The sequence below is a fragment of the Alligator sinensis genome, unplaced genomic scaffold (assembly GCF_000455745.1).
Source record: "Alligator sinensis unplaced genomic scaffold, ASM45574v1 scaffold119_2, whole genome shotgun sequence".
Classification (NCBI taxonomy): Eukaryota; Metazoa; Chordata; order Crocodylia; family Alligatoridae; genus Alligator; species Alligator sinensis.
In genome coordinates, this window is record NW_005842242.1 from 288,964 (window position 1) to 303,858 (window position 14,895).

Below are 14,895 nucleotides of genomic sequence, written 5' to 3' on the forward strand. Positions count from 1 at the left end.
TAGCTTAAAGGTATTTTTGAAATCATCCTTCTATCTGCAGACCTTGAGCCCCTGAGTTGGGCTGCAGACAGCATCTTCCTTTCAGGGCCCATAGTCAAGAATCCACCCCGAGGGTAATCTCTACAAGAATTCTTTGGAAGATGTGAACCAGGCTCCCTTTTCTTTAAAGCAGGAGTGAAAAAGAAGGCAATGCTAGTGGTGTCTCCATCTTTCATATCACGATCGGGGGTCAGAGCACTCGGCCAGGATATGAGACCCACGTTCTATCCCATGCTCACTCTGTGGGGATTTAATTTCATATCTTCCCTAATTCCCAAGCTATATCCCTAATTCCCATTCCATGGGAATGAAGCCCTGGGCAAAACTTGTCCCTCACTTCCTCTCCCAAAGTATTTTTTAATAGTGATTTTATGAGAATAAGATATGAATACAGTGAGAGAATTGCCAAAAAGAGGAGGAAGAGGAAGGGTCTCATCTTCCTGTATCTCTGAAATAGCTTAACTGATTCACAGCATTGCTTTCCAGGAAAAGAACTCATTCTACCTAGTGACCTGTCAGGCAAGCTTCAACCTGATGCAGCGTACAGTGGCTGATACTGAATATCTTGCTGCATCCTAAGAATTTGATTTTTATTGGTGCCAGTTCTATAGCAACACAAGAGGATTGCTATGGACCAACCTGTCATGCCTTCCCTGCAATTAAATAGAATTCAGCAGCATTGTACTGAAATACTACGCTGAAAAATGTTAATGAGATACCCATGTGAACACTTGGTGGCTTGTTTAAAAATAAATATTAGTGTGCCTCAATCTTTTTTGAATGCCAGGTAGCACATTTGGTTGCATATGGTGCCTATTTAAAACAATTCCTGCTTAGCACAGCACATGGGCTGAATATGCACAAATTAAAAATGAAAAGCCATTTTTATTCTAGGGTATTTTGAAGGAGATAATCCCCCAACTGTCATGAAGTCAGGAGCAGTTGGGCATCTAACTCCCTTTTACCTGTTCTGAGAATCCCACCCATAAATACTATATCATGAATAATAATTTATACCACTTCTGTAACAAAATGCCACCTGGGCACTTTTGTCAAATTTGACTCAACTTGGTTTAGATTCACTGGTTTATTAGAACACCAGAAAATTAAGGGTTTTTAGATGGAAACATTTCAGGTATAATATTGTAAAACAAGCACCTCTAAGAAGCAAGCTCTTGAAGTTGGATCACCCATTTGGTGCAAAATGCCTTATATATAATAAAATAATGCCTGATGAAAGTCCTAAATTAGAAATCCAATCCATCTTTTCAAATATCTTGAGTTTTTTAGCATCTCTCTCTCTCTCTCTCTCAGGATGCAGAAATAGGTTCTAATTTAGTCAGACTTCCATCAACTACTGCAACAGCCCTAAAAGAAAATGATGGTAGCATCTACTGTCAACCTGAAACAATATATGAAGGTGAGTTGTTCCTTAGAAATCCTGAAGTGTCTTTTCTTAAACTTAGGTTTGTTAGGATACAAGTATCTTTATTAAGTCTTAGTATTCTTTCTAAAAAAACCCCCAAACTGAGAGATTCCCTCCCCCCGTCCTCAACATTAAGTCCCTGATCCTGAAATGAGGATCTGCATGGGTCTGGGGCTTTGACTCGGTAACCTGATTGCTTCTATATGAATAACAAATGTAAGACTAATGGGCAGTGCCTATTTAAGGATCAGCTGTATTAAGAGCATATTATGAGGTCAAGATCATGGGTCAGATCTGAGATCTAGGGCTTAATTATGTAAGGTGCTGAGAGCTCTTCCTTCCAAAAAGGAAGTGGAAGCTTCCTACTTTCAGGTTCAGGCTCTGAATGTACATTTGGGAGAATTGAGTTTCCAATAACATCTGTTACAACCCCAAATTTTGAACAGTTTAGAAGGAGTTTAAGTCCTGATTCAGACTTTGCAATGATGCAATCTAAAATAATACTCCCTGCATCAACTCTTTATGTGAAAATGATTTAGCAAATTATTCTATAAAGAAATAGCTTTTTATGTATTGCTTTTATGCAGATGGTTTTGTTGAAGTACAAATGTTTTTACTTCTCCAGCTATTTTCCTTTAAGAGGTAAAAAGAATAGCATAAAAGGTATATATTTATCTGTTTACTTTGTGGTGAGGGAGACCCTCCAATTATCTTTTGACAGCTAAACAAACATACTAGGTATTTATACACTTCCTTTCCTTTTTTGTGTCCTTGTGACAAGGTATTTAACGGAGTTCACAGATTCATTGGAATCGGACAGGCCATGCCATAAGCACTTTTGCCTTGGCCTAATTTGAGATCTCCGGGCTGTCACCAACGTACCTTAGCACCCACACCATCCCAGCCCAGTATTTGCAGACATGAGAAAAGTAACTGAACAGCAGTAATATAAATACACTGGGGTCTATGAGGCTGTTACTAACCATGAATGAAATGTTAGTGGTTTATGAACTCACAACCAACCCTAGCTGTACTATATTTATATACCTGTTCAGTTTTTCAGAATGTTTCCATATATCTCGATATGCAAGAGCTACCTTAGACACTGGCACGGTACATATATATTGGAAAGGACGTGTGTTTTCTCTTTGAAGAGTTCTTTTATATGTCAGACCCTTATTTTAATATGCCTTAAATGTATAGTTGTATTCTTTTCTCTTTGTTACCAACACACAAGTTCCATTTTTCCTTCAGGAATAGAGCTGCCTCGCATCAATTACGACTATAATGGCAAAAAATACAGATACATCTTTGCTGCAGGAGTTCAGTGGAGTCCTGTTCCCACACAGGTATAATGTCTTTGTGTGCTTTATACCTGTGTAATATAAATGAAATTAAATAGTATGCACCTAGTGCATGGTGTGTTATTTCACCGAACCAACCCTACATGAGTTAATTGTGCCCTAATTGACATCCACGTAACTGTACTACAGTCTTCACAGTCTACTACACTCTGAATTGTGGTTCTGCTTTGTAATGTGACTCTTCTAAAGACAAACTTTTTTTTCCTTAAACAAGTTAAAGTTTGCTAAGTGGCAACCAGTGTGCTTTACCGCTCATATTTACAGACTACAACATTTGAAAGCAGAGATGAAAAGTTGAAAGCGTGCGTAAATCTTACATCGCCCATAGGAGAAAAAATTGATCCAGAAAAATTGATTTCATTTAGTGTTAGTCAGTTTGGCTCTGTTCTAGAGCTATGTCAACTTGGTACCAGCCTGAGACTCTGGACTGTTATCACCAAGTAAAAAAAATCATATTCATCACAACAGAGTCTCCATTCTGACCCACTGATACTTTTCAGGAAGTTTTCATTTAATTTCTGCTAGAGGACCAGCTGGGGAGAGAGCAAAAACCACATTTGTATGCACATGCCCCTGATGCCAGTTTCTAAAGACACAATCCCAAGAGCATAAATGGTTTTTAAAATGGAAAAATAACATTCGCTAAGAATGGGAGATATAGGTAAGCTGACTCTCAATTGTTGTTCATTCAGCAATATCTGAGCAGACAATTAAATACAGCAAGCAAACAGAACAAATTATTTCAACAGATTACAAAATAAAGTTGGATTTATTTATGATGCAATAAAATTTGTCACAGCATGTGTGACATTCACTCAACCAAATCTTTGTGATACCTAACAGAGGTCATTCTCTTTGACATAACTGAGGTTGTTGTGTCAGAGGGTTTATTTTTTTTGTTATGCAAGAGATGAATCAATCGATGTTTGTGACATGTAACAACAGTGCAACGTATAGGCCCAAGGCAGTGTCCCTAGGGTGCTGGCTCATCTTTGCTCAGATAGGAGAACTCAAAAGTAATAGAGACTGTAATTAATTTGAATACCATTACATTTTGTGTTGAGACTCCCTTCAAATTGTTGTTAAGAAGAGGAACTATATGACTTTATGTGTGCTGCTGTAGACAGTGTAACTCAACTGAATGTAAAACCAAGAAAAAGACCCTATCTTTTTTATGGGAGTTGGGTGGATCAGGCACATGGTCCGCCCTAAGAGCCTACATCAGGTATTTACTGAGACATATATAGTACATGGGTGGAATCCTGGTCCCACTGGTTTAATAACTATTTAAACCATCACAGTGAACTGTTACTATTTTTTATGCTTGCCCTACTTAAGGTTTTTGAGACCACACCAAAAAGGAAATAATGGCTAAACCACAGGATGAGGAGCTGGTCAGGCTGAGCTTTATCCTTACTTTATTATAAACTTCCTGTCTGACTTTGGCCAAGTCACTCCAACCCTCCTGTGCCTCAGGCTCCTCCTTTGTAAAATGAGGGTACTATTTATGCCATACATACGGCTTTCATGAAGCTTAATGAATATTTATGCACAGTTCTGAGGTCCCCAAGTGAAAGGTGCTATTGTAAAGTAATGAAGCAGTATCAGTTCCTGCTTTGCTGTCTTCCCAGTGTAATGGTTTCCTCTTAAAGGAAAAACAAAATTCCATGTTTATGCAACCACAAACATAACTTTGGAGCCTAAAACGTCACATGCTCCTGCTTTGGTATGCCACAGCGAGCATCCCATGTTGCTCCTTGACTCTCACTACTGGCTCCCAACGCTACTGGGTCATATGTTACATAACTTTGAAGTAAATGGCTACAATGAAGGGTGAAATATTGTGTTTGTCTTTACAATTTAGATCGTAAAAGTGGATGTACTGACAAAGAAATCCCTGACCTGGAGGGAGGAGCACTGCTGGCCGGCTGAACCTACCTTTGTCCCTTATCCTCATGCAAAAGAAGAGGATGATGGTAAGAATGCTGCTCCAACAAATGGGGGACAACACTTCTATCAATATGTGTAGCACTTCACAGTCAGGATCAAAGACAATTAAGATGTGTCCAGTTTTGGGCCCCCCACTACAGAAAGGATGTGGACAAGCTGAAGAGAGTCTAGTGGAGGGTTACGAAAATGATTTAGGGGCTGGAACACATGACTCCAGAAGAAAGGCTGAGGGAACTGGGCTTATTTAGTCTGCAGAAGAGAAGACTGAGAGGGGAGTGGATGGCAGCCTTTAACTACCTGCAGGGTGGTTACAAAGAGCTGGACTGTTCTCAGCAGTGGCAGATGACAGAACAAGGAGCAATGGTCTTAAGTTACAGCAAGGGAAGTTTAGGTTAGATATTAGGAAAAACTTTCTCACTAGGAGGGTGGTGAAGCACTGGACCAGGTTACCCAGAGAGGTGGTGGGATCTCCATCCTTGGAGGTTTTTAAGACCTGGCTAGGCAAAGCCTTGGCTGGGACGATGTAACTGGGGCTGGTCCTGCTTTGAGCAGGGGGTTGGACTAGATGTGACCTCCTGAAGTCCCTTCCAAACCAAATCTTCTATGATTCTATGAAAACTCAGAAGTTTAATAGTTTCATTATCTCTGACCCCAGTAAGAAAAAGCAAAGAAACAACGGGCAAATTGAGCTTTTGTCTACTCTTTTAAAAGGAAACATCATCAGATAAAACCCTCTGGACATTTCATGTTGTCCCCTGGAGCCCACACTGAGGGATTTTTAAAGCTGGTAGAGTGGTCTTGGAGCTTGATTCTCTTTATTACTACAGACCATTGCCAATGTATGCAGTAGGATTACAGTCTCCCATGTAATCTCTAGCCAATCCTGATCTGGACTGACCACCAGTAAAGGTGAATGGGAAGTTTGGTCTCAAGGGCTCATTAAAATCAGAAGCTTTCCTGTTGAAATTTCCAGCAATGTGGCTAGTTGTGATGTGAGCTCTCCTCCAGGATACAATTAACTGAGGCCACTATTTTGGTGTAAGTTTATTCCTTAGTGCACACTATGCACACCCAGCAACAAGTACAGAACTGAGGTATTCATTAATGGGTGTGTCTTTTATCCTGTTCTCAATTCCACGCTCCTTAGGTATTATTTTATCCTCCATTGTGACATCAGATCCCAGGAAAGCACCGTTTCTGCTCATCTTGGATGCTAAAACTTTCACAGAGGTGGCTCGGGCCACAGTAGATGTAGAACTGCATCTGGACCTACATGGCATGTTTGTACCCGAGAAGGATCTGAAGAGCCAGGAGGACTGAAAGCACTGTCCATTTCGTTAGTTGGACATCCAAATGAGACAACCCACCTACAGAACCTTGGGAAATCCCTCTTTTGTCATGTGGGAAGGACCATTATTGACCAAGCTCTTCTATAAAGTAACTTTTCACTACAAATAATAGAGATGGGCACAACTGGCAAATAACTACTAGGTGTCAACATATAAATAGGACAAACTCCAAATATTTCTCTTGCTCCCCCCACCACAGAAGTTGCGTGCAGTTTTGTGGAGCGTCCTGTTTCTGTCCATATATCATATGAACTAACTCATACAAATGGATGTTTGAGCAAGCAGAGGTAGTGTACTTACAGTGCTGTACAGCAGAGGGGCTCAACCCCCATCCAATGGTCAGATCTGGCCCATAGAGCCATGTAATCCAGCCTACAGGTCTCCCCACAAATCTGGAAATTTGGCAGTGGGGGAGTGGTGGCAATTAACACTGCCATCACTCCCCTGCTGCCAAATTTCTAAGCCCCACATGGATGGATCAGCCCCAACCAGGCCAACCTCACATGGTGGGATCGGGCCCCGTCTCCATGTGGTTGGATCAAGCCAGGGCCTGATGTAGCCACATAGGAACAGCCCAGCCGGGGTTCAGTAGAGCTGGCCAGGAACAGGCCTTGGCTGGGCTGTTCCCATGCAGCTGCACTGAGTCTTGGTTGTGCCCACAGATTGGATCTGGTTGATGGACAGACCTGGCACTGCTCATCTGGCCTGTGGGCTGAAAAGATTGGGCACCACTGGTGTACAGTGTGACTTTTGGGTTCTGCAACACACACAGATTGCTTCAGGTCTGTGTAGGATGATCAAAATTTCCCCTGTCAGAAATCCTGACATTTGTCTATTTGCCATGAATCGTTTGTGCCATCACTTTATTTAAGGTCCCTTCTGATCAAAATGAAACATTCAACTGAGCTGCTGCAGCTTTCTAATCAAAAGCCCTGAGAATGTCACTTTATTCATCATCTTGTAACATTTATAGGCTTGCAGGTATTTTCCCCCTTTTTGCAATTAAGACTCTGCAGCCAGATGAACTTATTGCAAATCTAACATGTTTTTATATCACATTTAACTATTTTAATGGTTTTCAGTTTTAACTGTACCAACCTTTGAACTTCATTTTCCCTTTCATTGTATTGTCTCAAAGGCAGTCCTTGAGCTCTCTACATATAGTGTCAGTGTGCATGCTGGTAGGAATAGTTATGATACGAGCAGAGATTGGATGCTGAAGTTTAACAAGTTACATGTTTTAGAGTATTAGACCTAACTTAGGCCCTATCTGAACTAAAGAAAACCTATATTTTCTGTCACTGTTGTATTTAGGCGTTTGTACTATGATCTGCTTAGGAACATGCAGAGTTTGGTTTGTGGTTGCTGTTTTGGAAGGGATAGACATTTGCTAATGTCCCTTAAAATTCAGCATCATTCATACTTGCAACTTTAAGGAAGATTTAGAATACTGGTGCCCCAGAGCATGGGCATGTGTGGTTGGTTTGTTATGTGAATGGGCCCCAGAAGCGCAAATTTTTCTAAACTTGAGAATTATTTTCTTTAAGAAGTGTGACCCCTGGGTCCTTATGCAATGATTTATCTTACCACTGTAGACATCTTTTGCAAATGTATTTTTAAACTTGTGTTCCTTCCACTCCAATTACCTATCTCTCTGGCTTGATACTTGTCTGACCCTCCTCACCCTCATATCTGCATACCTCACTATCTTTAACTTAGTTATCCTTACAACACTCCTATGAAGCAGCATAATAATATTACCTACATTTACAGATAGGAAACTGAGAACCAGATCAAAATTACCAGGAGTGGTAGATACTTGTCTCCACTGTGAGAGACCAGGGTTCAATTTCTAGACATGTATATATTTCCTGCCTCAGGCCAGGAGTTGGGCTAGATGACCTGTGGAAGTCCCTTCCGGCTCCATGACTCTATACTCTAAATTATCTCATAAGAAACTGGCCTTTAGTAAACTACCCAGGACCACACGAGATATTTGTGATAGAGAAGGAATTGAATCACCCTTCCTCAGTCCCTACTTGAATTCTAACCAGTAGATTTCCCTGCCTCTACTTAAGTATTTATAGCTGGCAATCTACATCGTAAGTATAGGGAATGTACAGTATATGTCACAATACTCTAAACCTAGATTGTACATTAAGCAATTTGGAGCATTCAAATATTTGCATACATTCAAACGGATTTCCTCCATAAAATTTAGCTTGTCAACATGATGTGTGGATATGAAAGGCCTGTTGAAAGTCTCTGGGTTAAGGTTAGAGGGGATAGCAACAAGGGTGATGTGGTGGTGGGGGTCAGCTATAGACCACCAGACCAGGAGGAAGTGGTGGACGAGGCTTTCTTCAGACAACTAGCGGAAGTTTCCCAGTCACAGGCCCTGGTTCTCATGGGGGGACTTCAATCACCCTGACGTCTCCTGAGAGGGCAATACAGCAGTGTGCAGGCAATCCAGGAAGTTTTTGGAGAGCATTGGAGGCAACTTCCTGGTGCAAGTCCTGGAGGGACCAACTAGGAGCTGTGCTCTTCTTAACCTGGTGCTCACAAACAGGGAAGAATTGGTGGGGGAGGTAGAAGTGGATGGCAAGTTGGGTAGCAGTGACCATGAGATGACTGAGTTCAGGATCCCGAGGAAAGGGAGGAGAGCAGCAGAGTATGGACCCTGGACTTTAGAAAAGCAGACTTTGACTCCCACAGGGAACTGATGGGCAGGATCCCCTGGGAGGCCAGCCTGATGGGGAAAGGAGTCATGGAGAGCTGGCTGTACTTTAAAGAAGTCTTACTGAGAGTGCAGGAACAAACCATCCCGATGTGCAGGAAGACTAGCAAGTATAGCAGAAGGCCAGCTTGGCTTAGCAGGGGACTCTTCAGTAAACTTACAAAAAGAAAGTATTGCTTGAGCATGCAGGGACGAAGTCAGGAAGGCCAAAGCGCAATTGGATTTACAGCTAGCAAGGGATGTGAAGGGTAACAAGAAGGGTTTCTGCAAGGATGTTAGCAACAAGAGGTAGGTCAGGGAAAGTGTGGGTCCCTTACTGAATGGGGGAGGCAGCCTAGTAACAGGATGCAGAAAACGCTAAAGTACTCAATGCCTTTTTTACCTCAGTCTTCATAGGCAAGGCCAGCTCCCAGACGACTGCACCTGGCAGCACAGTTTGGGAAGCAGGTGAGCAGCCAACAGTGGCAAAAAAAAGGTTAGGGACTATTTAGAAAAACTAGATGCATACAAGTCCATGGGGTTGGACTCAATGCACCCAAGAGTGCTGAGGGAGTGATGTGATTGCAGAACCACTGGTCATTATCTCTGAAAACTTGTGGTGATTGGGGAAGGTCCCACATGATTGGGAAAGGACAAATATAGAGCCCATCTTTAAGAAAGCAAAGAAGGGAGATCTGGAGAACTACAGACCCATCAGCCTCACCTCAGTTCCTGGAAAAGTCATGGAGCAGATCCTCAAGAAATCCATTTCTAAGCACTTGAGGGAGAAAAACATGATTAGAAACAGTCAGCATGGATTCAGCAAGGGCAAGTCATGCCTGACCAACCTGATTGCCTTCTATGATGAGATGACTGGTTGTGTGGATGTCGGGAAAGCCATGGATATGATAGACCTTGACTTTAGCAAGGCTTTTGATGTGGTCTCCCACAGCATTCTTGCAAGCAAGCTAAGGAAGTATGAGTTGGATGAACTGACTGTAAAATGGATAGTAAGCTGGCTGGCTCAATGGGCTCAATGGCTCAAGGTCTAGTTGGTGTTCGCACTGGATTTATAACCCAGATACCTTGTTCCAGGCAAACCCAAACCCCCAGACCAACCATGACCTTTCCATTCAATAATAGGCAAATTTTATTGATACACAGTGATAACAAAAAAGAATAATACAAGCAGTTCTCCTCAAGTTCCCCTCTCAGGGAACCTTTTTTGGGGACCCCTCTGTCATAACCCAAAGGTATGATTTTGTGCGTGCTTCAGCACTAGAATTATCCCCGCCAAATTGCAGCTTCGTTGCACGGTGGAGTTTTCTGCTGCAGAGGAGAACCCCGGTGCAAGGAAGAGTTTCCCGCCTATTTGCAGCTTCCTTTGCAGAGTGCATTGCTCAAGTTGCAAGAGAAATGCACGGTGCAAAGGAGTTCCCGCCACCCGCATGCAAATTGGTTCCCCGCTATTGGCTAGTTCTAAATTATTCCCACGTGGCGGCTAACGATTGGCCTGTTAGCCGTATAAGAGGCTTGAGCGGTTTCCGCCCAAGCCGAAGAGGACTCCACATCCATCTCGTGGGGACTCTGGGTACACGGCAGGGAAATAAAGACCCCTGTGTGAGATTCAGAGGAGCTTGGCAACCTGATCCATCACCCACCTCTTCCCGTCTTCAAGCGATAATTTTATAAGACGTATCTACGAAGTTCCTATTTCGGTGGCGCGCTTGTCCAGAGCATCCGGAGCTCTGTTTCTGTGGAGCCTAGCAAACTCCACATGACCGTTCGTGTTGTCTGCACCGCAACCATCTTCGGTGTAAGTAAACAATCTTTAAATCTACCACTACGAGTCTGTGCCTAATTCTAGCTTGACGCGCGCCCTCTCCGACCCCGCGTGCCTGGGCTGCTGGCCACAGCCCGCGTGCAGCACGAGAAAGGGCCCGGCTCGCGCCCGGCCCGCACACCCTCTAGGGAACCCTTTGCTGTTCTAAAGTCCCTTCTTTTGTATTCTTTCCCCCTCCTGATGACTCCCCATCCATGATTATTGCTGATTGGTCTTTCTGTGGTTGTCATATTGTCCACGTTCTGTCCTGTCAGCGTATTCCTTTGTTTCACAAGCCTATCACATGCACACATTCTAATTTGGGCTTTCCAGATCTCCTAATTTGATCTGTTCCCCCAAAACTGGAACCTCAGGCCCCCACTCTCTTGGGCCTTGTGAGCTGATGCCACCATATCTCATGTTATGGAACAATATGCCCACAATTTCCCAAGCTATGTGTATATCCATTGGCCTTGTGTTAGAAACTGTCTGTCTTAAAGGCTGTAAGAACTGTGCAGCCGTATGACCCAGCCTTTAGAAATCAATTAAACTTTGCTGCCACCCTGGACTATTGTTCTAATACAAATATATATATTTACCTACAAATCAAGTCCCAAAAGAAACCTCTAAATACCATTTTCTAGCCACCAGTTGGCAGCTGGTATCAAGTAGAGTGCCCTGGAGGTCAGTCCTTGGGCTGGTTTTGTTCAACATCTTCATTAACAACCTGGAAGATGGCATAGAGTGCACCCTCAGGAAGTTCACGGATGACACCATGCTGAGGGGAGTAGTAAATATTTGAGGGAAGTGATTATTCCCCTCTATTCAGCACTGGTGAGGCCACATCTGGAATACTGTGTCCAGTTTTGGGCCCCACACTACAGAAAGGATGTGGACAAGTTGGAGAGAGTCCAGAAGAGGGCAATGAAAATGGTGAAGGGGTTGGAGCACATGACTTCTGAGGAGAGGCTGAGGGAATTGGGCTTATTTAGTGTGCAGAAGAGAAGACTGAGAGCAGATTTGATCTCAGCCTTTAACTACCTGAAGGGTGGTTTCACAGAGGATGGAGCTGGACTCTTCTCTGTGGTGGCAGATGACAGAACAAGGAAAAATGGTCTCAAGTTGTGACCCAGGAGTGAATCAAGATTTGTTTATTAATTTCTAAGGAAGCAAAATGTGCAACATATGTTGGAGTGGAAATGTAATGACAATTTATTCTATGACTTTTTTTCAGTCCTTCATCTGATGGCCTGCTCTATGCCTACTTAAAATGCACAATGTAGGAGGGATTAATATGTTTTATATAGTCTTAAAATGAGAAGTATGATAACAAAAACCTGTAAGTTCAGTTAAGAGCCACTAACCAACTGAAGGTGTAATCCATGTACCACTGACTTGGAAGAAAAATGGACTGGACCATAACTCTTTAAATTCTCTGTCTGGCTGGAATGAAGACTAAAATCTTTCAAGGAGGTGCTCTAGCAATCTTCAAGATTCATCTTATAAGATGGTATTAGGGTATACATAGCACCCTAATGTGTGGGCTGACAGTATCAAGGGGGTGTAGGTTGTTTCCTGAAATGAGGTAGGGCTCATTGCTTCCTTTGCTGTAGCAACTTGGCATAAATCCGTGCCTGTGAAAGGGGTACGTGGTAATCAGTTTACATCACAGTGACTTGTTTCCTTGACATTCTTGATGAAGACTGGGACGAGAGAGGCTGATACCCCCTTGGACTGGCAAGAAACAGGAATAGCTCTGAGAAACCAGTGAAGTTATACCAGTGTATGTGAAAAGAGAATCTGGTCTAATGACTGCAAATTGAGGCAATGCTAATGAACTAGTTCAAATAACCTTAGAAGACAAAAAAATATCACTGTGCAACAGAACAGGTCACTAGGAATATTTACATCCTGTAATTGCTCCCAAGATGTTAAAGTGACCCTTGTAACATCCTGGTACCAGCATTTATGTGACTCATCAATTAAAGGAAAGGTTTATTAAACTGAACAAATGAAGCACAATAATTACTTTATTCTACCGGAAGTGGATATTAGTTGTTACACCTGCTCTTATTGCTCTACATATAGTGTGGGAGGGAGCCGGCTCGTTGTTTACTAGTTTGAATTAAAACCAAAACTACAATTATGTTTTCATACATCATAATAGCACACACAGGTGCCAGTGAAAACAAAACAAGCTCTTCCTTTTTAGATAAACCAGGCCACTCAATGACAGCTTTCAAATTAATTTATTAAGAGCATTACTTCCTTGGTTATGCAATTCCCAAAGTATTAGAAATAGCAGGTGAAACACATGACCCCTTAGCCAATACTGTGGTGTACTAACTTCTTTCAACCTTTATCATGCTCAAAGGGGCTTGAGAACTATCCCCAGTGACTTGACTGATCCCAATGAACGGAGGACACTCAGGACCTTGTACGATTATAGCCAAATCAGAAGCATTTTCCTTTCAGTCTTTTAGACTATCTATTTGTGTATGGTTTGTATTGCACTTATCATGTTCTATGAAGTATTTCCCTGCTGGTGTTCTGTGAAAATGTAGTCTCTTTTATTCTTATGCCTTTATAATTGTTATGTTATACTAGACCAATGCTTTTTAACCTGTGGTCCACGGACCCCTGCAGATCTGCAGCCTATGTCTAAGGGGTCTGCGAAAGATGACTATGATCGATCAAAAGTATGTGAATACCCACCCTTACACCTCAAAGGAGTCCATGTCTCCATTTGAAATTTCCAAAGGGGTCTGCAGCTCCATTCAGAATTTTTTAGGGGTCCACAAATGAAAAAAGGTTGAAAACCACTGAGCTAGGCATGAAAATTATTTTCCACATCTGCATGACTTAGACTGTGGTCATACTGTTCCTGTTTGGTGAACCCCCTATTCAGTAAAGCGCTTGCATAAATGTGAACTTCAGTGTTGTCTACAATGGGGTTGTCCAGATGCTTAACAGCTAAGCACTTCCTTCAGTGATTTTCTGTATCAAGGCTTATGTCCCAGTGATCTCCATGTAAAGAACAAATTGTTGCAGCCTAGCACTATTTTATGGATCTGAAAGCACAATGTTGTCCTTGCAAAACCACTATTTATTTCACCTTCGTTATAATTTTAAAACTATTTCACTCTAATTCTTCCAGTAACAGAACTACCGAAGCTGTTCCCAATCTGGTTAGGCCTTACACATATTATAACATACTGTATTACATAACATACATATTATAATATACTATGTTAATACAAAATGTTAATATGAATACAACTTTCTTTTACAAATCATGTCCAACATCACAGACTAAGAAAAGTTGAGAACAAAACGAACCCACGCTAATGCATAAGAGGGGATCAAGCACGATGCAATTAGGATAAAGCAGCATCACAGTTTTTAAAGTGTTTCTTTTCAGTGCCAAATCACAGGTCTACTCTCACTCAAATAGTGAATGCTATTAAACAAAAGTTAAAACAGCTAGGAGGACAGTTCCTTGTGGGCAATTAAGGCATACTAATACAAGGCCTAAACATCTTGAGTACAATCCTTTTAAATAAAATCTTTATGCCTGGAAAGGACTGGCTCTGGTTCCTTTCTGGAAATATTAGCCTGGCAGATGCTTCCACGAAAAGAAGCGCTGTCCAAATGAATCTCACTTTATTTCTCATTTTCTTTTCTTTTTTTCCTACAAGGATTAGCTGGTCCTGGGCACAGAGACAGAACGGTCTAATTGAGGTCAGCGTCGAGGCACCTTGGCAGGAAAACACAGGGAAGCTCGCGCTGTCGGTATCTATGTTGTATCTTTTCTGTAGTTGAGTAAAAGACCATTTTCCCCTCTTCTCTCTACCAATCCTGGCCACCCCGACTGCCACCTTCCAAAACCTGATTCACGTTTAAAGAATACAGGTTAAAATGCTCGTTTGTTTTTTTCCTACAAGGATTAGCTGGTCCTGGGCACAGAGACAGAACGGTCTAATTGAGGTCAGCGTCGAGGCACCTTGGCAGGAAAACACAGGGAAGCTCGCGCTATGTTGTGCCTTTTCAATAGTTGAGTAAAAGACCTTTATTCCCCGTGCTCTACCGGGCCTGGCCGACCCGACTGCCGCCTTCCAGAAGCTGACTCATGTTTAAGGAATACAGGTGACAACGCTCATTTGTTTTACAAACTATAAAACCACGTAGCTGGAGCGGGATGCTTCGTCGCAGGGCTTTTACGGAAGAGC

General features: G+C 42.3%; 1 protein-coding gene across 1 annotated transcript in view; it reads left to right on the forward strand.

Moving 5' to 3' along the window:
* Positions 1–6,584, forward strand: part of BCO1 (beta-carotene oxygenase 1) — an 89,529-nt gene extending 82,945 nt beyond the window's left edge. Inside the window, exons 11-14 of the mRNA XM_025208647.1 lie at positions 1,354–1,459; positions 2,720–2,814; positions 4,694–4,805; positions 5,927–6,584. Of these exons, the coding sequence (XP_025064432.1) occupies positions 1,354–1,459; positions 2,720–2,814; positions 4,694–4,805; positions 5,927–6,099 (486 nt within the window). The 3' untranslated portion in view covers positions 6,100–6,584. The remainder of the gene's footprint in view (positions 1–1,353; positions 1,460–2,719; positions 2,815–4,693; positions 4,806–5,926) is intronic.
* The last annotated feature ends 8,311 nt before the right edge of the window (positions 6,585–14,895 follow it).